General features: G+C 36.1%; 1 protein-coding gene across 4 annotated transcripts in view; it reads left to right on the top strand.

The window, feature by feature from the left end:
• The first annotated feature begins 208 nt into the window (after positions 1–208).
• Positions 209–23,011, top strand: part of MLLT10 (MLLT10 histone lysine methyltransferase DOT1L cofactor) — a 205,086-nt gene continuing 182,283 nt past the window's right edge. For 3 of the 4 annotated variants that reach the window (XM_031939880.1, XM_031939876.1, XM_031939879.1), the window contains exons 1-3: positions 209–316; positions 451–610; positions 3,001–3,080. In XM_031939880.1, coding sequence (XP_031795740.1) covers positions 451–610; positions 3,001–3,080 — 240 coding nt within the window. In that variant the 5' untranslated portion in view covers positions 209–316. The remainder of the gene's footprint in view (positions 317–450; positions 611–3,000; positions 3,081–23,011) is intronic. The other variant, XM_031939877.1, reaches the window with a different exon arrangement.

The following is a 23,011-nucleotide window of genomic DNA, read 5'->3' as shown; positions in this document are numbered from 1 at the left end:
TTTCCCCTTCCTCCTGGGGGCTGAGGCGGGCGCGCACGCTGGATGACGCTAAGGAGGAAGCGAGCTCCCTCTCTCCCCTCCCAGGCTCCCCGCTGCCCCGCGGGAGCCCCCCAGTGCGCCTGTGCGGAGGCCTAGTTGCTATGTGTGTCCTCTCCAGGTTCCTGTGTTAGCATCCCGGGTGGAGTGGGGAGGGGAGAGAAGGAGCGGAGGAGGAGGAAGAGGAGGGGGTGGGGAGGGGGGAGGGGGGTAGGGAGTCAGCACGGACATGGCTCCTGACTCCAGTGCAGAACGTGAGTGACTGAGCAGCAAAGCCCGAGTGAGCGAACAACGAACGGGCGGGCGGGCTCGGGCTGGGGGTGGAGTGCGGCGGGGGGGGGGGGGGGGGGAGGGGAGGAGGGGGACCTCGCGAGCTCCCTCCCCCCTCAATGGTCTTTCTCCCCTCCCCCGCAGATGGTCTCTAGCGACCGGCCCGTGTCACTGGAGGACGAGGTCTCCCATAGTATGAAGGAGATGATTGGAGGCTGCTGCGTTTGCTCAGATGAGAGAGGCTGGGCCGAGAACCCGCTGGTTTACTGCGACGGGCACGGCTGCAGCGTCGCCGTGCATCAAGGTAAACACCCAGCCAACCGCCCGCCCGCCGGGCCTCCCCCAACCGCCACCCCGCCCCGCCCCGGACACCCCCGGCCCGGGTGCCCCGGCCGGGGGGCGGAGGGGAGCTGTGCGGGTGGTCGCGCCGTCATGGGGCGGGGAGCCCCTCGGGCTGCGGGCTCCCCGCCGCGGCCCCGGAGCAGCCCGGGAGGGGCGGGCGGCCGGCGGGGCGGCCGCGCTGGGGCGAGGGGCGGGGGCTGGGGGCGCCCCTCCTCTCGGCTCCTGCGCGGGGGGGGGGGGGGGGCGGGGGGGGCGTCTTCCCGCCCCTTTGCCTTTGGCTGGCTGGCTGGCAGCGGCTTCGCAGACTTCCCGGGCCGTGGGGACGGGAGGGCTGTTGGGAGGCGGGGGTTGCCAGGCGCCTGAAGGTTACTAGGGAAGGAGGCTGCGGCGGAGCCTGCGGCGGCTGGAGGGGCTGCTCCGCGTCCGGGGAAGGCCCTTCGCCGCCGCCGCGTGGGCGCCGGGCTGCTCCGGGCCAGCCGCTGCCCTTCCCGGTCGGAGCGTGGGCTGGCGGCCGCGCAAGATGAGCCTCTTGTCACTGGCTCAGGGCGAGACCGGCTTAGGACAGTGGTTTGGGGGTCGGCAGTCTGGGTGAGTTGTGGGCTCCTCCGGCCGAGGACACGTGGGGCGGGGGCGGGGGAGGCCTGTCAGTGAACCCGGGACGTCTGTGGCATTTCACGGGCTGAAGAGGCGAGGCTGACCCGGTGGGGCGTCCGCGGCCCGGCCGGGACTGGGTTTTCCCACCATCCGCGTAGTTCGTTTGCTGGAGGAGACAGTGGTTAAAAGAACCGAACGCTTTTTGTTTTGAGTGACCCGGGCGCCTTCTTCCTTTAAAGAGGTAGAAATGGACTGTTCTTGGATGCGGAGTTAAGGTTTCCGTGGACAATTACGGGGAAGTGTGCCGTGGACATTATAAATATACCACCTAGTTCTCTTCATCGTGAATATTTGTATTGAAATTTTACTGTTGTCTTCCTCCCCATCCCCTAAGTCCTCTTCTATAGAGACTGTAACTTGGGAGAATTTGATGATAGGGTTTCAAGATAAATCTTCTCATTGGACAAGGAAAGGACAATTGAAATTTGACTTTTAATACGTTTTTATTTACTTTTGACAAATGTTAACCATTTATTTAAATAGAGCCTGTGTTTACAGGTGTTTAAAATAGTGGTGTTTAACGTGTTTTGTAATCACTTTTTTCCCCTCTCGGGTGACTTAGTTCAATGTTCAAGTATTGCATAAACAGTTAAATGGAACGCTGATAATGTTTAGTCCTCTGACAGTTTTTGCTTAGAAGTACGTTGTTGTAATATGTGATTCTGTTTTTAGCATGAGGTCATGATGCAGGAGTATGAAATATTGGTTAAAAATGCCTTTCTAAACTAAAATGTTTAATAGGCTTTTAGCTGGCAACATTATGTTTTGACTCATTGTTCTTAATGCTTAGAGATTTGACATTGGTAGAAGTCTCCCTTTTTACTAGCCACTATGGAACATATTTCTTTTAAAAACGTTGTATTTTGAATTATGCAATATAATTTGCCTTACTCAAGCAGTAATTTGTGGACAGAGGTGAGAGCTTCCAGTTGATTGCACACATGCTGTGTACTCTGTATTGTTGTTTATAATCTTCTGATATTGTATATTAACTTTGAATTTGAGATTTATCATCACATTTATTAGTAACTTCATTAAAATCATGAAATTGAAATTTCAAGTCAGGTTATGGCTCTAGCTTTTAACTAGCATATATATATATATATATATATATATATATATATATGCACTTACAAATAAAAATTGAGTGGTAGTGATTCACACTTGTATATTTTCAAGAGGGTAAGAGCATTAGGGTATGTATTTCCATTTACATATTTAAAGTTAAGATTAATTGATATTTTTTGGATAACATTTCATTTTTTTTAAATCCTATTCACTCAATTAAAAAAAATTTTTTGAAAAACTTTTCATTTAATTAAAATGTAATGTGGAATGCTTGCTGTGACTGAGTTTATGCCAAAATGAGAAGGTCTGAATTTTTATTTCCCAAATTTCATGAATTGTGTTAATTTTAACATACTTGTCTTTCCTTTGCTGTAAAGAGCTATTCAATATGATTAACGTGTTTTGGTACTGATTAAAAAAGCAATGCTTTGTTTAAAACTTTAAATTAAAATATAATGCTTTGTTTTTCTGGCTAACCAGAATATTTCAAATCACCTCCTATTTCTATTCTGTAATTCTCTTCTATTTAATATTTAAAGTAGAGAATAAGCTTTGAAAAAGTTTTGACTTTCTGTGATTTTTGAGATTTTTTACATATATTAAAAATATTTTTTATTTTTATTCTAACAGCTTGCTATGGCATTGTTCAAGTACCCACTGGACCTTGGTTTTGCAGGAAATGTGAGTCTCAGGAAAGAGCAGCGAGAGTGGTAAGGGCTGTGTTCATTTAAAACATTAACCTACTAGAGATGCTACAGTTTCATATAATTCAGTTCTTCTGAAGTTTGTGTATTGTCAAGTTTATGTTTAAATTCTTACAGAATTAATTTGGACTGAAAAAATGAAACGTGCTTTTAAATAGATTGGAAAAAACGAGAAACTTGGGAATGTTGAGCAACCCAACTATTTATTGACTTTTTTTGAAAACCTAGAAGCAATAAAGTTAAAACTGGGATTCATTAGCAATTTCTGTAGATTGAAAAACCCAGAAATGGATGTAAAAGTTGAATTTTTCTGGTCACATTTGAGATGTGTATAATAGGGAAACTATTAAATATGTGGACTTTGGGAATTTTAAAACGAGAAAACAACAGAATTTCAGTTTAGATTTTACTCTTTTTACTAAATCTGTTGACATGTTTCTTACATTAATAACATCGAAATATCCAATATGTTCATGTGTTATCACATTTGACATAAAATCACTTTACTTGACTATGCTTTTTATACTCTAGTATTTTTTTGTGATGGAATATGATAAAGGCGGTTTTCTGGTAATATTTTTGGAAACATTTAGGAGATTTCATTTTTTAAATTTGTGTATTACGTTGTACAATATGATCTTTTCTTTGTTCTTAGTTTTTCATGAAGAAGTTGGGAGGAAAAAAAGAAAAATATTCTCTTTTCTAGATTTCCAGTAAAAGCAGCAGTTCATAGTTTTGTAACTGGACAATATTTGGTCATTAAGAACAGGTTTACTAATTATCTAGAAATATATTGCTCTCATATTCTGTATATGAGATCTGTGTATATATCTATATTCTGTGAAGAGGAAGAGAGATAAATATGACTCAGAGTAAAAAATACAGGAATTAGATTGTTAAGAGGAAACCTTAACAATGATGATTTTTTTGGAAGGTTAATTTTAAAGTGCTTGAGTTGCAGGAGCTGATGATACACGGCAGAAAGGGTTATAAAATTCTTTTGATGGAAGGACTACATAATGCCAATAGAAACTATTTGGAAAACTGATAATGGATAAAGGAAAACAATGATAAGAGTTAATATTCATAAAATGCCTATTACTCTGTGCCAGGCACTATGATAAATAAACACTTTACAATTATTCATTTGATTTTTAACAACTTAGGGAAGTAGGTGCTATTAGGATGCTTGTTTTACAGATGAGGGTTAGGGTTAGGGTTAGGGTTAGGGTTAGGGTTAGATAAAGATTAAGAAGCAGACAGATTAAGCCCATAATCATAGTGTGTTTCTGAGACCACATTTGAACTCAGGCCTTTCTGTCTTCAGGACTGACTTTATTTACTTCATCTAATAGGAAAAGAAAAGGAGAACAACAGGAATAGGAGAGAGAGAGAGAAGAGGTGGGTGAGGGAAAGAGTATCTATATCTACTTTAGATTCCCCATATATCTTCCTATCTTGCATCAAGGAATAAGTGAGGCTGGTAGAGTGAATATCTTTAATAATAATTCAATTATTTTGTTGCCTGAAAAATCACTATATAGCTATGGGTGATACATTTTTTAGAAACTTTTAATAGTATTTTATTTGTTCCTATGATATGTAAAAATAATTTTAAATACTCCTTTTTAGAAAATTTTGAGTGCCAAATTTTTCTCCTCCTTTCTTCTGCCTTCCTTTCTGCCTTCCTAAAATGAAGCAATTTGATATTATTTATGTACAGTCATGTAAAACATTTCCATATTAGTCATGTTGTGAAAGCAGAAATAAGACCAAAAGAAAAGAACTGCAAAGAAAATAAAATGGAAACAGTATGCTTCAATTTGCATTCAAATTATATCAGTTCTTTGTGTTTGGACAGCAGTTTTCTTCACCATGAGTCTTTTGGAATTGTCATTCAAAGTTGGTCATTGTATAATATACTGGTTCTGCTCATTTCACTTTGCATCAATTCATGTAAGTCTTTTCAGGTTTTTCTGAAAGCATTTTGCTCATCATTTCTTAAAGTGTAATGATACTGCATTACATTCAAATACCAAAGCATGTTCAACCATTCCCCAGTTGTTGACTTTTCCCTCAGTTTCTAATTTTTTGACACTACAAAAACAGCAACTATAAATATTTTTGCAAGTGTAGGTCCTTTTTCTTTTGGATCTCTGGGATACAGATGGTAGGAATGGTATTGCTGGATTAAAGGGTATGGTTTGACTGCCTTTGGGCATAGTTCCAAATCCTCCTCTAAAATGGTTGGATCAGTTCACAACTTTTACCAGTTTTTCCCATATCCCCTCCAAATTTATTTTCCTTTTCTGTCATATTAGCCAATCTGATGGAAGTGAGGTAGTCCTGCAGTGTTAATTTGCATTTCTCTAATCAAAGATGATTTAGAGCATTTCTTCATATGACTATATATCGTTTGACTATATATCTGAAAATTCCCTATTCATATTCTTTTGACTATCAGTTGGGGAATGGCTTATATTTATAAATTTGACTTAGTTCTTTATTGAGAAATGAGACTTCAGATTTACTTCCTGTAAAGGATTTTCTCAGCTTTCTGCTTTCCATCTAAGCTTGGGTCCATTTTGTACATAAAATTTAATATAATCAAAATTATCTCTTTTACATTTTATAATGTTTTCTGTCTTGATTATGAATTCTTCCCTTCTTCATAGAGCTGGCAGGTAAACTATTCTTTGCTTTCCTAATTTGCTTATGGCATCACCCTTTGTCTGAATCAAAAGCCCATTTTGACCTTATCTTGTTGATGAGAGTTTCTGCCATGTTGTTGTCAGATTTCCTGGCAGTATTTTTTAAATGGTGTGTTCATATCCCAGAATCTAGAGTTTTTGCGTTTATCAAATACTAGATAATTGATCTATTCTATTCCTAATCTATTCCACTGATCCACCACTAGATTTTATAGATCTTAATTTGGTAAGGATTAAAACTTGCTTATATCTACCTCTTCACTTCCCTGTGACACTCATTTTTTTTGAAGATTGTGGTGTCTCATAACTTGTAACTGCTATGAAATAGTATTAGTAGAATATTGGTGTTAAAAAGATAGGCCTGTGTTGCAGAGGAAAGTTTGGGGTTGCTAAAGAAACTTGGAATATCCAAAGGTCTGTAATCATCTTATCTAATTTTGGAACCAACTCATCTGTTCATGGGTGTGTGTGTACACACTATAGATTGATGACTTCCATGAGTTAGCTATGTATGGATAATAAGAATTCTTCATATATTTGTTTTTTTTATCTTGTGTACATGGTTGGGCCTTGTTCTTTTGAACTAGGCAAGCATTCACAGCTGATATGCCATAGTAGACCATAGCATTAATCATCACATATTTGATTTAAAGGTAGTGAGCACACAACCTTACTGTGTCTTTTAGTTGGTTGACCTATAATATAAATGCTTTTGTTTTTGTTGAGGGAGATGCCACCTTAAAGTCTCTCTTAAAGTTTCTCCCATACGTACATCAAAATTAATAAAAGAGTAAAGGCCATGTTTAACTTTCTGATCATTAATATCAATATAAAGAGACAGGCCTACTAAAGATAAAAAGAAATAATCCATGGAGAAATATTAGTAACAATAAATAATAATAACTGTTTTTCATCTATCACTTTGATTTCCACTGCCCTTCACAAGTAATGTCTCATTTAATCCTTCAAAAAAGAGGTAGGTGTTATTACTATCATCATCCTCATTTTACAGATGAGAAAGGAGGCAGACAAAGATTAAGGGACTATCCAGGGTCTCACAGTGTCAGAACTAGGATTTGAACTTGAGTTTTCCTGACTTCATGTCTTCTGCTCTATTTACTATTCTATGTAGCTGCCCACTGGAAATCCAGTGAAGAGTTAAGAGGAGTTTCCTACAGATGTTGAGATCCTCTTCACAATCCTGTTTGAATATGACATTGGGATTGCATCAAGGGCTAGAATAATTTGTGAAACTGTTGAACAAGATAAGATCCATAACCATTCAACAGTGTTTTAAACATTTTAAAGAAAATTTCTAGATTAAAAAGTTATTTTTTAATTTTAAAAAATAGATTTTGCAAAAACTCACTTTTTGGAATGGATGAATTATGGGCTTATGGTGACTTAATCATTTGTTGATTGCCTTACCGTATGCAGTCATGCCTTTTATATTGATAAAGGAGACAAGCTGTTGATTCTCAAATAGTTTATAAAATTTCTTGACATACATGTAAAACTATTTACCCTTATTTTAGGGTTTGTTTTTGTTTTTGGGCAAAGTTTTGTACCTCATGTGCCATGTGTTATTTTCCTTTGTAAATCTTGGTTTAATTCTTTTTTAGTTTTTTTTCTTTTATCTCTCATTTAATTTATACAAACACTTAAAATTTTTTACTTTATTTTTTTTTTAGAGATTCAAGTTCAATTCATGCCCAAAGTATATTTTACTTGGAAATGTTGTGTCTATTATATTTTTTTGGAGTTTCTGTTTCATGAGTCCCTATTACCACAATAGCTTTTTATGGTGGAATTCCTTTTTGGGTTTGGAGGGGAGCCTCTATTCTTTCAGCCTACTTCTCCAAATTAAGGTCTGTTATAGTGGGATGATCTTGTTGCTGTTTTCTGGGGGTACTGCTTGTTGTATTTATTCTAGGATCTCAGGGAGACTTTAGGTTGAAACTTGCAAGTTTTCAGTATTTCCAAAATGGTTTGGTCTAGGTTGACAAAGTCTAGTTCTTGTTCTCCTGAGCTCTGCAAGTTCCCGATCTTGGTTTGGGTCTGAGTAACAGTGGAATCGGCTTGGCTTAGTCCCTACCAGCCTGCTTGGGAAGCGCTGCTCATTCATAGCACTAGAATTGCAGACTTATTTGGTCTGAGATTTCTTTCTTTGTTATTACTCTGAAGGGTTCAGATTGGACTACAAGTTGTAACTGATTCCACACTCTGTTTTTGTAGGGTGTGAGTCACCCAGTTTCTGTTTGCTTCCCATGGTGGATAATACCCTATTATGAAATGCTGTACCTCATCATTATGTCTTGGATATGTGATTTGGGACTTGGTTGTGGGTGACAGTTGGTATTGGTTCTTTCAACTTGCAAGTAGTAGGGATGCCTTGGTGGGGATATGGAACTTTTGTCTTACCCTGGTGCACAACCTCTCTGTGTGCTGAAATGTTGCATGGATCCTTTTCTGGCCTGATCTCATGAAGTTAATAGACTTTTTTGTCTCCTCATGCCAAACTGGGCTGGAAAAATGACTCCTTCCTTGTTTTTTTTTTTTTTAATCTTGGGTTTCTCCAATAGGATTTAATCAGAAATCTTTTCTAGGACTGATTATAGAGTTTGTGTGTGTGTGTGTGTGTGTGTGTGTAAAACTTAATAAACATCTTCCTTGCTTGCTATCTTCGCTCCTGGGTGAAGTATGAGAAATGGTTTTATGAAAGAAGTGGCCTTTATGTAGGATTTGAAGGGCTTTAAATAAGCTTTTGGTTTAGGGAAACTTGTGAGCAAAAGAGCAGAAGCAAAAAGATGGGCGCAGGGGAGTTTAGGGTTTATGTGTTGAAAATGTGACTGGAAAAAGTATTAATTATTTATTGTGTTAGTTACTGTGCTAAGCATGGGAAAGAGAGAGACACGGAAAGTCTCTGTCTTCAAAGAGTTTTTGAAGGAGCTTACATTCTTTTTGCAAATTTTTAATGAATGTTTTGCTTTGTATGACTTTAATTTTAAAAAAGTTAATCCGTCCTTCTCGTTACCATCCCTCAAACCTTCATGTTGAACACATTTTAAAAAGGAAAGCTTTCAGTCTGACAAAACAAATTGCCAAATTGGCCATGTCTGAAAATGTACCTGTTTTTATTGTATTTTAAGTCAATTAACCTTTTGACAAGAGATGAGTAGCATATTTTGTCTTCACTCTTAATTGAACTTGTGGTTTATCATTTTATTGATCAGAGTTCTTAAGTCTTTCAAAGTCTTATAATTGAGCTCCTAGTTATCATTGACTTCTCAGTTCTGCTTACTTCGCTTTGAATTAGTTCACAGGTTTTAGTGATTTTCTCTGAAGCTGTTTTTAAAAAATTCCTCATGGGATCTAGTAATATGCTATCATATTTATATGCCACAGCTTAATTATTACTCAAAAGGTTATCCCCTGAGTTTTACAATTTTGGTTATGATTTAAAGAGTTGTTATAAATGTTTTTCTATGGATAAGTCTTTTTTTCTTTATTTGTTTTTTCTGGGGTGTAGGTCCAGTAGTGATTTATCACTGGCTCAGATAATCTGCATTGCTCATAACTTTCTAGTCATAGTTCAAACTGCTTTTCCTGAATGGCTGGACCCATTCACATTTCCATTTTAGCGTTCTAGGATACCTTTTTTTTTTTTTAATAGTATTTTATTTTTCCACATACATGTAAAGATAATTTTCAACATTCATCTTTGCAAAACTTGGTTTTCCAAATTTTTCTCCTCTTCCCAAGATTGTAAGCAATATGATATAGGTTAAACATGTACAATTCTTATAAATATGTCCACATTTATCATGTTATGCAAGAAATGTCAGATCATAAGGGGAAAAAACCATGAGAAAAAAAAAGCTAGCAAACAGCAAAGATAAAAATACTATGCTTTGAGTCTCCATAGTTCTCTCTCTGTATGTGAAAAAAAGTCTATTGGAATTGCCTTGAATCACTATGTTGAGAAGAATCAACTCCATCATAATTGATCATCACATAAATTATTGTTCTGTATAATGTTTTCTTGGTTCTGCTCACTTCACCCAGCATCAAGTATTTTCTGAAATCATTCTGCTCATCATATCTTTTCCTTTTTTTTTTTTTTAGTAGCTTTTTATTTACAAGATATATGCATGGGTAATTTTTCAGCATTGACAATTGCAAAACTTTTTGTTCCAGTTTTTCCCTTCCTTCCCCTCACCCCGTCCCTCAGATGGCAGGTTGATGCATACCTGTTAAATATGTTTAAAGTTAAGTTAAATACAATATATGTATACATGTTCATAGTTATTTTGCTGTACAAAAAGAATTGGACTTTAAAATAGTGTACAATTAACCTGTAAAGCAAATCAAAAATGCAGGTTGGACAAAAATAGAGGGATTGGGAATTCTATTTCCCAGAGTTCTTTCACTGGGTGTAGCTGGTTCAATTCATTACTGCTCTATTGGAACTGATGGGATTCATCTTATTGTTTAAGAGGGCCACGTCCATTAGAATTGATCATCATATAGTATTGTTGAAGTATATAATGATATCCTGGTCCTGCTTATTTCACTCAGCATCAGTTCATGTCCCTTCCAGGCCTTTCTGAAATCATCCTGCTAGTCATTTCTTTTATTTATTTATTTTTTATTTAATAACTTTTTATTGACAGAACCCATGCCAGGGTAATTTTTTACAACATTATCCCTTGCACTCACTTCTGTTCCGATTTTTCTCCTCCCTCCCTCTATCCTAGATGATAAGCAGTCCTATACATGTTAGGTTACAGTATATCCTAAATGCAATATATGTGTGCAGAACCAAACAGTTCTCTTGTTGCACAGGGAAAATTGGATTCAGAAGATATAAATAACCCGGGAAGAAAAACAAAAATGCAATCAGTTTACATTCATTTCCCAGTGTTCTTTCTTTGGGTGTAGCTGCTTCTGTCCATCCTTAATCAATTGAAACTGAGTTAGATCTTCTCTTTGTCAAAGAAATCCACTTCCATCAGAATACATCCTCATACAGTATCGTTGTTGAGGTATATAATGATCTCCTGGTTCTGCTCATTTCACTTAGCATCAGTTCATGTAAGTTTCACCAATCCTCTCTGTATTCATCCTACTGGTCGTTTCTTACAGAACAATAATATTCCATAACATTCATATCCCACAATTTACTCAACCATTCTCCAAATGATGGACAGCCATTCATTTTCCCAGATGGTCATTTCTTAAAGAACAATAATTAATATTCCATAATATTCATATACCATGGTTTATTCAGCCATTCTCCAGTTGATGGGCATCCACTCAGTTTCCAGTTTCTGGCCACTACAAAGAGTGCTGCCACAAACATCCTTGCACATACAGGTCCCTTTCCCTTCTTTAGTATCTCTTTGGGATATAAGCCTAGTAGTAACACTGCTGGATCAAAGGTTATGCACACTTTGATAACTTTTTGCTGCTCATTATGGTTTTTTTTCTTTTTATAGCTTTTTATTTACAAATATATGCATAGGTAATTTTTCAGCGTTGACAGTTGCAAATCCTTTTGTTCCAACTTTTTCCCTCCTTCCCCCCACCCCTTCCCCCAGATGGCAGGTTGACCAATACATGTTAAATATGTTAAAGTATAAGTTAAATACAATATGTGTATACATGTCCAAACAGTTATTTTGTTACATAAAAAGAGTCAGATTTTGAAATAGTACATAATTAGCCTGTGAAGGAAATCAAAAATGTAGGCGAACAAAAATAGAGGGATTGGGAATTCTATGTAGTGCTTTATATTCATCTCCCAGAGTTCTTTCCCTAGGTGTAGCTGCTTCAGTTCATTACTGCTCTGTTGGAACTGATTTGGTTCATCTCATTGTTGAAGAGGGCCACGTTCATCAAAATTGATCATCATATAGTATTGTTGTTGAAGTAAATAATGATCATCTTCTGGTCCTGCTCATTTCACTCAGCATCAGTTCATGTAAGTCTCTCCAGGGCTTTCTGAAATCATCCTGTTGGTCATTTCTTATAGAATAATAATATTCCATAATATTTATATACCACGATTTATTCTCCATTCTCCAATTGATGGGCATCCACTCGTTTTCCAGGTTCTGGCCACTACACACAGGGCTGCCACAAACATTTTAGCACATGTGGTTCCCTTTCCTTTTTTTTTTTTTTTTTTTTTTTTTAATTATTTTTTTTATTATGACTTTTTATTGACAGAACCCATGTCTAGGTAATTTTTTACAACATTATCCCTTGCACTCACTTCTGTTCCGATTTTTCCCCTCTCTCCCTCCACCCCTTCCCCTAGATGGCAAGCAGTCCTTTATATGTTGAATATGACACAGTATATCCTAGATACAATATATGTGTGCAGAACCAAACAGTTCTTTTGTTGCTCAGGGAGAATTAGATTCAGAAGGTAAAAATAACCTGAGAAAAAAAACAAAAATGCAAACGGTTTACATTCATTTCCCAGTCTTCTTTCTTTGGGTGTTGCTGCTTCTGTCCATCACTGATCAGTTTAAACTGAATTAGGTTTCTTTGTCAAAGAAGTCCACTTCCATCAGAATACATCTTCATACAGTATCATTGTTGAGGTATATAATGATCTCTTGGTTCTGCTCATTTCACTTAGCATCAGTTCATGTAAGTCTCTCTGTATTCATCCTGCTGGTCATTTCTTATAGAATAATAATATTCCATAACGTTCATATACCACAATTTACCCAACCATTCTCCAATGGATGGGCATCCATTCATTTTCCAGTTTCTAGCCACTACAAACAGAGCTGTCACAAACATTTTGGCACATACAGGTCCCTTTCCCTTCTTTAGTATCTCCTTAGGGTATAAGCCCAGTTGTAGCACTGCTGGGTCAAAGGGTATGCACAGTTTGATAACTTTTTGTTGCTTATTATTTCTTAAGAGAACAGTAATATTCAATTATTTAGCCATCCCCCAAGTGATGGCTGCTACAAAAAAGGACTGCTACAAACATTTTTGCACAAGTGGGTCCTTTCCCCTCTTTTGTGATCTCTTTGGGCTATAGAACCAGTAGATTCACTACTGGATCAAATGGTATGCTTTGTTCTCCAGAATGGTTGGATCATTTTACTACTCACCACCAATGCATTAGTGTTCCCATTTTCCCACACCCCCTCCAACATTTATCATCTTTCCTATCACCTTGGCTAATCTGAGCGGTGTAGTGGTACCTCATAGTTGTCTTAATTTTTGTTTCTCTAAGCTATAATGATTTACAGCATTTTTTTCATGATTAGAAATGGCTTTAATTTCTTGATCAGAAAATTGTCCATTCATGTCCTTTGATCATTTATCAATTGGGAAATGGCCTATATTCTTATAAATTTGAGTCAATTCTCTATATGTTTTAGAAATGAGACCTTCATTGGACATAGTGGCTGCAAAATTTTTTTCCCAACTTGCTGCTTTTCTTCTAATTTTGGTTGCACTGGTTTTGTTTGCATAAAACCTTTTTAATTTAATGTAATCAGAAATATCCATTTTGCATTTCTCAATGTTCTCTAGTTTTTTGCCCATAAATTCCTCCCTTCTCCATGAATCTGAGGTAGACTGTTCCTGGCTCCTCTGAGTTTAACTTGAATTTTAAGGGGGGTTGAGTTGATGTAGTTTTTCATATGGTTGATAGCTTTTTTTTTTCTTTTTTCTTTTTTCTTTTGAAAACTACTTGTTCATTTCTTTTGATCTTTTATCTCTTGAGGAATGGCACTTAGTTTTAAAATTTGGATCAATTCCATTATGGACTTTGGAGTGAGGCCTTTTTCAGAAAAACTTATTACAAAGTTTCCCCTCCCCTCAGTTAACTTATCCATCTTCTAATTTTTACTATACTAGATTTGTTTATTCAGAAACTTTAAAGTTTTACATATTCAGAATTGTCCATCTTATCCTGTGTGACCTTTTCTATCTCTGGTTTAGTCATAAACTCTTATACTTTATAAATAACAAAGATTGTCTTCCTTGTGCCTTTAATTTGCTTATGATGTAAGCATTTTTATCTGAGTCAGCTGTCTGTTTGGAGCATATCTTGATATAAGGTATCCTAGTCTAACCCTAATTCATTCCAGACTGCTTTTTAGTTTTCCCAGCAGTTTTTGTCAAATAGTAAGTTCTTTCAGTAGCTGGTATGTTTGGGTCTATCAAAAATTCTTTGCTTCTATATATCGTGTACCTAATTTGTTTTAGAGATTCACCTCCCATCCTCATGCCTTTGTTTAAAAACAATACCAAATTGTTTTTCACGATTGCTGCTGTGTAATACAATTTGAGTTCTGATACTGATAGACCCCCGTTGCTTTCCTTCCTCTCTTTTTTGTATTATTATCCTTGAAATTCTTGACCGTTTTTTCCCTTCCAAATGAATTGGTTTTATTATTTTTAGCTATATAAAATATTCCTTTGGCAGTTTGATTATTGGCATAGCATTGAATAAGTAAATTAATTTAGATGATATTGTCATTTTTTAAAAAAAATTATTAGCTTGACTTAGCTACAAGTACTTCATGTTTCAGCAGCAATTTTATTTTTTCAAAGGGTGTTTTAGAGTTGGAATCATGGTTGAATCTTCTATGTTAACCTCTCCAGTGTTTTAAAGTTTTTTTAGTTGCTTTGAAAGGAATTTCCTTTTTTACCTTTTCCTGTTTTTTTTTTTTTTTTTGGTAAATATACAGTCAGCTTATGATGTAGATTTTTCTTATGTCCTATTTCAATTAGTTTTTAGTTGGCTGTAGGGCTTTTTTTGTTTTATTTTGTTTTATTGTTGCTGAGGCAGTTAGGATTAAGTGACTTGCCCAAGATCACACGGCTAGGAAGAGTTAAATGTCTGAGACCAGATGTGAACTCAGGCCCTCCTGACTTTAGGCTGGTGCTCTATCTACTGAACCACCTAGCTGTCCCCTGTAGGCTTTCTAAATAAATCATCTCATTTTTAAAGTGAGAGCTTTTATCTTAATTCCCTGTGCTTATTCCTTCAGTTCCTTTTTTCTTACAGCTAGCAATTCTGTTATTCTTCCTGAATAGTATTAGTGAATACTAAGGAAGGGCATCCTTCCTTTTTACTCTTTTGATACTCCTGGAGAATTTTATCATTTTTCTTCATTATGTATGTTTGTTCTCAAATTTATATGGATTGTATTTACTAGAATAAGGAAGAGAAAGCTGACATTTTAATTGGGGTGACAATATGTAAATAAAGGAGTATATACAAATATCAGCAATTAGAGGCCTAAAATACCTGGGAGAGGAGGAGAGTAGAATGGGAATCAGAAGCTCTTTAGGAAAATAAACCAGTGTGTAAATTGTCTTACAGTCTTATCCCATAGTGAGCTTGCTTCTTCAAAAGAGGATGTTGCTTTTTCCCATCCTTTCTGTGTAGAGTTTCTAGGTTCCTTATGTTGATCTAGTTTTCTTTCCATTTATATTGTCATTTTGCAATTTTTTTTTGCTTGTCACTGCATCAATTCATACAAGTTTTTAATACTTTTGAATTCTGTTTTTGAATTTTTGCTACTTTAAAAATGTTAGGAAGGAATTAGAATTCAGCTCTACAAGAAGCAGAGAAATAAAATAGGGTCATATTTTGCAGAGATGTTAAAGGAAGGCAGTAGAATTTCAAGAAGGTAGTTAGGTTCCCCTCATTAGAGATCAGTGGAGAGGGAAAGATCGATTCTGTAAAAGTGACGGTAAATTGTGCCTTTACCATATATATTTAGTCAACTCAATTTGGGCTCTCTACCTGGGGCTGAGCTAGTTTGATGAGTGTGTACTCAATCCCCTGATGTTCTACATCTAACTGATGTTAAACCGCATTTTCCATCCAGACCTTTTAGGAAACCAGGGCTCCTCTGGAAATCTTATGTTCTCAACTGCTTGACCAGTACCATATCTTTTCCTCTTTCCCATATCTACTTCTGGAAACAGTAATCAAATGACTATATAATTGCTATTGCTCCTGGAAAAGGGCCTGAGGTTTTCTAGACCAAAACTATGTGTATTATATTTCATATTAAAATATAAGCACTTTGAGGGTAGGGACTTTATACCCTACTCATCCACTACAGTGTTTGACACATAACAAAAATCTTAACATTAATATTTACAAATATTAGTAATATTCAAAATGTTAATTTTTTTCCTTAATCATTTGTTTTCCTCTAAGGATTAAGTCATTGGAGTCTTTCATGTTTTAGTTTTCCAAGTATTGATTTTAAGAATTCACTTTTAAGTAAATGATAATGAATCCTTAGTCTACTTCCATATGATCTTTGTGATTTCCAGCTTTATCTTTCAGGTTCTATGTTCAGTTGTCCTGTGTATTAGTAGTATAAAGGTAAATAAAACATACACACCTGGTTTTCAAGAAGCTTATAGACAGGTAGAAGGGGGAAAGCATATGTATAGATAGATAAGTGAGTTAAAGGAGAGACTCATAAAGTTCTATGAGAAATTTCTGAAGAGAGATCACTTTTACCTTGAGGGTGGTAATGGATTGAAAGTCAGAGAAAGTTTTGTAGAGTTGATGGCACCTTCCTTAGAACTTAAAAAGGAGCAGTAACATATTGTGGGGGAGAGATCTATTCTGAAAATATGGCAGAACTGTAATAGTAAGCAAAGGATCAGAGAAGGAGCACAGGATAAGAAATTCACTTTTGAAACAGTATCTGAAGAGGAATGATATGAATTGAAGTTGGAAAGATAGATTAGAGATAGTAAATATGGGAGCTTTTAAATATTACTCATTTAGAATAAGGACTTCTTTTGGCAGAAGTTAAAAATAGGAAGGAAATGGCTTATTTTCTCTCACCCATTTCAGTTTCTTCATTTGGTGGCACAAATGAGCTCCAGAGGGAAATGGGAATAGGTGGTTAAGGACCTTCCAAATTTTTATTCAGATTGGGTGGATCGTATAGCTAAATATGACTAACAAACTTATACTTTTTGTGCAAGGTGCCTTTTCTTCTGTATTTGGGATGCTCCCTCTCAGGGCTGAGGTGAGAGTGGAAGTGTTTCTAAGATAGTGGAGAGTAAAGTGTTATTGGTTACTTCTGTTTCCCAATCTGTTCTTTGGAATTCTTGAATTGAATATTTGGTTGAGATGCTAAAGAATATGAAATTGGATTGTTTCCTAACGAGCTTTGGGTTATAGCCAATGGGATATCAAGCACCATGGGGCTGCTCTTTGGATCCAAATGGATACTTTATAAGGTTATGATAGGGATATCTTCTTAGTGAATTTTAGGAATAAAAGCAAAAATTGAGGGATAATTAACAAGAGATTGGCAAGTAAAGACTCAAAAGCCTGAAAAGGGGGTGTTGAAAACTTTTGTTATTGAGATTTCATATGTGAAATACAAACTCACATTCCAACGGGAGGGAGGAATAAGTTTTATTACAAGATTTTTACCTTTTTAAAATAAATTTTTATAGATATTTCTCGTTTTTTCTGTCACCAGTATTTTTTCCAGTATCTCTTCTATTCCTCAGAGCCATTCCATGTAACGGTATTTAAAAATATATATTTTTTTTATTTTTCTTGTATTAAATGTTAAAAAATTTTAAAATAAATTTTGAGTTCCAAATTTTATTCCTCCTTTTCTCTCTCCCCTTCCCCTTTTTGAGATAAGAATATTAATAAAATTTAGTGTTTTTTTAAATACTAAATATCTGCAAAATCAATCAATTCATGGAAGTCTACTTAATATAACTATAAATATATATGTGTGTGTGTGTGTGTGTGTATCTATATCTATATCTATTTTTGTGGTACACTATGTTGATTCATTTATATTTCTCAGATTATGGAAGAGTAGCATCTACAAAAATTCACATAACAAAACTATATCCTTATATATAATAAAAAGGGATAGCGAACTTCAAAAACCACACATTATGAAAAACAATGAAACAAAGTTCTGTTGACCCTGTACCATCTTGCATGTCACCATCAGCAGTTTATTCTCTCTTTTACTAGTTATTGGAGAGCTGCAGAGGTTTCTCAGTAGAAGAGTAATCAGAGTAATGCATTTCCTATGGAAGTGAAGAAAGACTTAGAGGAAGTGATTGATTGTATAATACCAATTAGGAAATCATTGTTTTAACTTTTTGAGAGATTGTATGTTTTTTTTCCCCCATGTGCATGTGAATCTCCATTATGTAAAGTTGGCTAATATGTAGTCAATTCAACGCTACCCTGCTCGTCTTTGATTCCTTCTGTAATTTCATTAGGAAAATTTAGGATTTCATAATGAGGACTTGAGTAGTTGGAATGGAAAAGAGTGGATGTCTATAAAGCCTGATGAAGTTATTGTTTGCAGAACTTGGCAACTGAATAGATATGGAGAGTCAAAAATAATTGTTCTGACCTTTGGTGCCTTGGATTATGTTATCAACAAAGCCTGAAGAGATTTTTGGATAGAAATGGAATGAAAATTTGAATTTGAAGTGTTGGGAGAATATCCATGTAGGGGAAGAGAATTAGCAATCAGAGATGTGAGACTTAGATCTCTGGGAATAGCTTTTCAGAATTTCAGATTTGAAAGGAACTTTTGCTGTTTTAGTTTTTACTCTAAAAAGAAGTCCCTCCATAACATCCCTAACTAGTGGTTGTCCCATCTTGTCATAAAGAAGGGAAACCTATTATCTCAGAAGGCAACATATTTACCTTTAGGTGACCCTGATCATTTAGGAAGTTTTTCCTGAGATCCTTTCCTTCTCTTTCCCTCTCTACTCTCTGTTTTTCAAATATTTGAAGGAAGCCATCATTTCCTCTTGGTTGACTTCTCTTCTCCAAATTAAATAATGCCAATTTCTTTAGCCAATTTTTAAGATTTAAAAAAAAAATCTTGAACATAAACACCAACAAAAGAGAATTTCCATATACATAATATACCACAAAAGGAAATTTGTATTTGAAACTGTGAATTTTCATTTCATACATTTTTCTTTGTTCAAAAAAAAAATATATAATAATTTCTCATTTTAAAAATGGTCCTTGGCTTCTGTGCTTTCTTTTGAAATTCTATACATTCCCTTTTGTGCATTTAAAGAAATGTTTCAGTAGCTCTTTTACTTTGACATCATTATTATACCATTTCTCTTATTCCCTTCACCCATTTAAAAACTAAGGGGAAAAAAAAAGAAAAATTGCAACAAATAAGTATAATCAAGCAAAATAAATTCATGACAGAGGTAATGTTTGTCTCTTTCTGCACTTTGAATATTTCACCTCTCTGCTAGGAAGTGGATGGCACATAATTTGTCAACTATGTTCTTTGGAGACATAATTGGTCATTTCATTGATCAGAAATCTTAAATCTTTCTAAGCTGTTTTTCTTTATAATGTTGTTTTGTATGTTTCTTTTTTTTATTCTGGATCTATTGCTTTTTGTTGTATAAATGCCTTTAAATATGCAATAAAACTCATCTACTTTATCTCATAGTCAAATTTTAATAACATTACAATATAATTTAGTAATTTAATTTATCATTTCTTAAATTGTGAAGGGATTTATTGGGAATTCAGAGTTCTGAAGGGAAGGGAAAGGTAATCAAAATTGATTTTATTTTTTCCCCTTAAAAATTTAGTAATGGGAGAGAGAAGGTAGTAACCTCGGTAGGGACGAGTTGGATAATGGAAACTTTTTGTTTAGTTTCTGCTGGAATGGAGAGGTTGGGGTGGGAGGAGGTAAATGATGTGGGAGACCTGAACCTGTTTGTAGGCTGATGAAAACTTTAAAGAAGAGTGATTGAGCTTGCATGAGTGAAAGGGGATGAATAATGGATCAGATTTTGTATATAGGAGAGAGGAGATGATATAACTCCTAAAGTCTCTGCTAGGGACTAGATTTGAAGGATTAGACTTGACAAGAAGGGCTTTCTCTAGAGACTGGAGAGAAAGAATGGTGAGGACATTGAAAAGTTTAGAGGAGGATAGTTGAGAGTCCATTTTGTGATTGCCTGAGCTCATTAAAACAGGTGCCTGCCTATCTAGGTCATCTCTGGAAGATACAATTAGGAATTTAAAATGAGAAGAAGATTGATATGGGTTAATAAGGAACAATTAAAAGGGTTCTTGTGAAGTATGAACGCATATTTAATATTAAGTAAATATAAATCCATAGTGTACCTAGTCTAAGAATTTCTTCATTGGTAGTCTGCACTTTGGGCATAGAAAGAGGTGTTGGATGTTACCCAGGGTTGAGAGGATTAGGTGAGCAGGATCTATTTTTGGCAGGAGCTGGGAAAAAGTCCCCCCCTCCAAAAAAAAAAAAAAAAAGTGGAAGGGTAGGATTCTGGCAAAAAAGAGGAAATTCAGAATTTAGGCTCAGAGCATTTTTGAAAGGTAAAGTGTAAGAGGAATAATAGAACGTTTAAAAAAGAAAAAAAAAACTAAAGCAAGCATGAGGAAGCAAAGGACCCAAGGATAATGTCGGTTTGAAAGAAGGATAATGAACCAGATACCAGAATGATTTTGAAAAAGATCGACTGTTTAGGAGCTTAGGGATATGGATAAAGAATGTGAGTAATGAAAGAAGTCAGTGAAAATTGTTTTTGTTGGCACCAAGAAGGCTTGGAGGACTTTGTGTTTGTTGAAAAAAATCTTGTTTTTATTATATATGTCTTTTAATGATCCTTGATAAGAATGTATTTTGGTAGCCTTCTAAAATGCTGTTTCTATAATTTTTATACTAGAGACAGCACAGTACACTTAAAAAAGACAAAAACTTTGGAATGTGGATGAATGCTTTAAGCCTAGGAGATGAGATGTGAGGTCAAGTCCTAACATACATGCTGGTAGTTTCCTGCGGGGGGGGGGGGGGGGGGCAACACTTTACATCTTAGTATTCTGGACAGCTCTCTTAAAATCCACACTTTCAGAGAAGATGGGTCTCTAATTCAATACTGGTAACGTGTGTGTGTGTCTAAATAAAATTGCAAGATATCTCAGTGTAGTAGTTAGATTTCAATTCTAAGGAATAGAAGGCCTAACATTCCAATTCCACTTCAGATGCTGATTAGCTGTGCTCCTTGTGGGTAAAAATGTGCTTTCCGTCTCACAAGAAAGAACTTTGAAAATGTTAAAACACTATATAAAGTCACTTATTAAAATGGCAAAATTTGTCTTAGGCCTCCGTCCCCCCTCCATAAGAGCTACTTTCTGAACTGCTCCACCCCTTCTGTTTTCTTTGTGTCACTATAATTAAGGGTAGAAGTCGGTAACTTTGTGAACAGAAAACTGAGCTTGGAGAATGAAGATTTGAGTTCAAATACTAGTATAAACACATTCTTCTTCCAAGTGTTCTTGGGAATTTTTCAAGGCTTCCAGTTGATACTTGTGGCCTAGAGCATTGAAAAATTAAGCTCCTTGCTCACGGTTTGCACAGCCAGTATATAAAAAAAGGTGATACTTGAATTTGAATCCTCCTTGGTTCCCAAGGTGACTTGCTTGAGGTATTTATATACTAAAATAAACCTAATATGAATATGTGAGAGTCAGTATTACTATCATTTTGTAGAGAGGGATCTGGCTCATGCTCATTTGAACTAAAATCTGCCAAATTTCTTTAAAAGGCTTAGTGTCTTTAACTTCTTTAATCTCTTATAACATGTTCCTTTTGTTGCTTTTTCTGTAGTCCTCTGTGATTCCTGGTCCTACTTTCATTTCAATCTTTATTCTCAAAGATTTCTTTGCAATTTTAATATGTTAAATATCTGACCATCCTGGTTTTTTTGGAAGCTCTGTAGTCCTTGCCTAGATGCACATTATGCTGATATTTTCCTATCTGTTAACCCTGAGACTTAGTTAATATTTCCCCTACTTCTTAAGATCTGCTCTTTGGCCCCTTCCTGGAAGTTTTCATTAGAAATTTTATAAAAGACTTCTAAATCAGTTTGGCCCTAAATTTTCTCTCACAATCCAGTCCAATAAGTCCAATCACAATCCAATAAGATTAACCTGCTGAATATTTTCATGTAGGTTCCTGTAGGTTCCTCAGAACCTAAAATGGATTGTGTTAAGTTCATATGGAAAAACAAAAGGTCAAGAATTTCAAGGGAATTAATGAAAAAAAAAAAATCAAATGAAGTTGGCCTAGCTATACCAGATCTAAAATTATATTATAAAGCAGAGGTTACCAAAACCATTTGGTATTGGCTAAGAAATAGAGTAGTTGATCAATGGAATAGGTTAAGTTCAAAGGACAAAACAGCCAGTAACTTTAATAATCTAGTGTTTGACAAAGTGAAGACCCCAGTTTTGGGGATAAGAACTCACTATTTTACATAAATTGCTGGGAAAATTGGAAATTAGTATGACAGAAACTAGGCATCGACCCACACTTAACACTGTACACAAAGATAAGGTCAAAATGGGTTCATGACCTAGAAATAAAGAATGAGATTATAAATAAATTGGAAGAGCATAGGATAGTTTACCTCTCAGACCTGTGGAAGAGGAAGGAATTTATGACCAAAGAAGAACTAGAGATCATTATTGATCACAAAATAGAAAATTTTGATTATATCAAATGGAAAAGTTTTTGTACAAACCAAACTAATGCAGACAAAATTAGAAGGGAAGCAGTAAGCTGGGAATACATTTTTACAGTCAAAGGTTCTGATAAAGGCCTCATTTCCAAAATATATAGAAAATTGACTATAATTTATAAGAATTCAAGCCATTCTCCAATTGATAAATGGTAAAAGGATATGAACAGACAGTTTTCGGATGAAAAAAATTGAAACTATTTCTAGTCATATGAAAGGTGCTCCAAACCAGTATTGATCAGAGAAATGCAAATTAAGACAACTCTGAGATACCTCTACACACCTGTCAGATTGGCTAGAATGACAGGGAAAGATAACTCCGAATGTTGGAGGGGATATGGGAAAACAGGAACACTAATACATTGTTGGTGGAATTGTGAATACATCCAGCCATTCTGAAGAGCAATCTGGAATTATGACCAAAAAGTTATCAAACTGTGTATAGCCTTTGATCCAGCAGTGCTACTACTAGGCTTATACCCCAAAGAGATACTAAAGAAGGGAAAGGGACCTGTATGTGCCAAAATGTTTGTGGCAGCCCTGTTTGTAGTGACTAGAAACTGGAAAATGAATGGATGCCCTTTATTTGGAGAATGGTTGGGTAAATTGTGGTATATGAATGTTATG

This window comes from Sarcophilus harrisii, chromosome 5 (genome assembly GCF_902635505.1).
Source record: "Sarcophilus harrisii chromosome 5, mSarHar1.11, whole genome shotgun sequence".
In the NCBI taxonomy this organism is placed as follows: Eukaryota; Metazoa; Chordata; class Mammalia; order Dasyuromorphia; family Dasyuridae; genus Sarcophilus; species Sarcophilus harrisii.
Note: the sequence above shows the minus strand (reverse complement) of the source record. Positions and strands in the feature narration are given on the sequence as shown.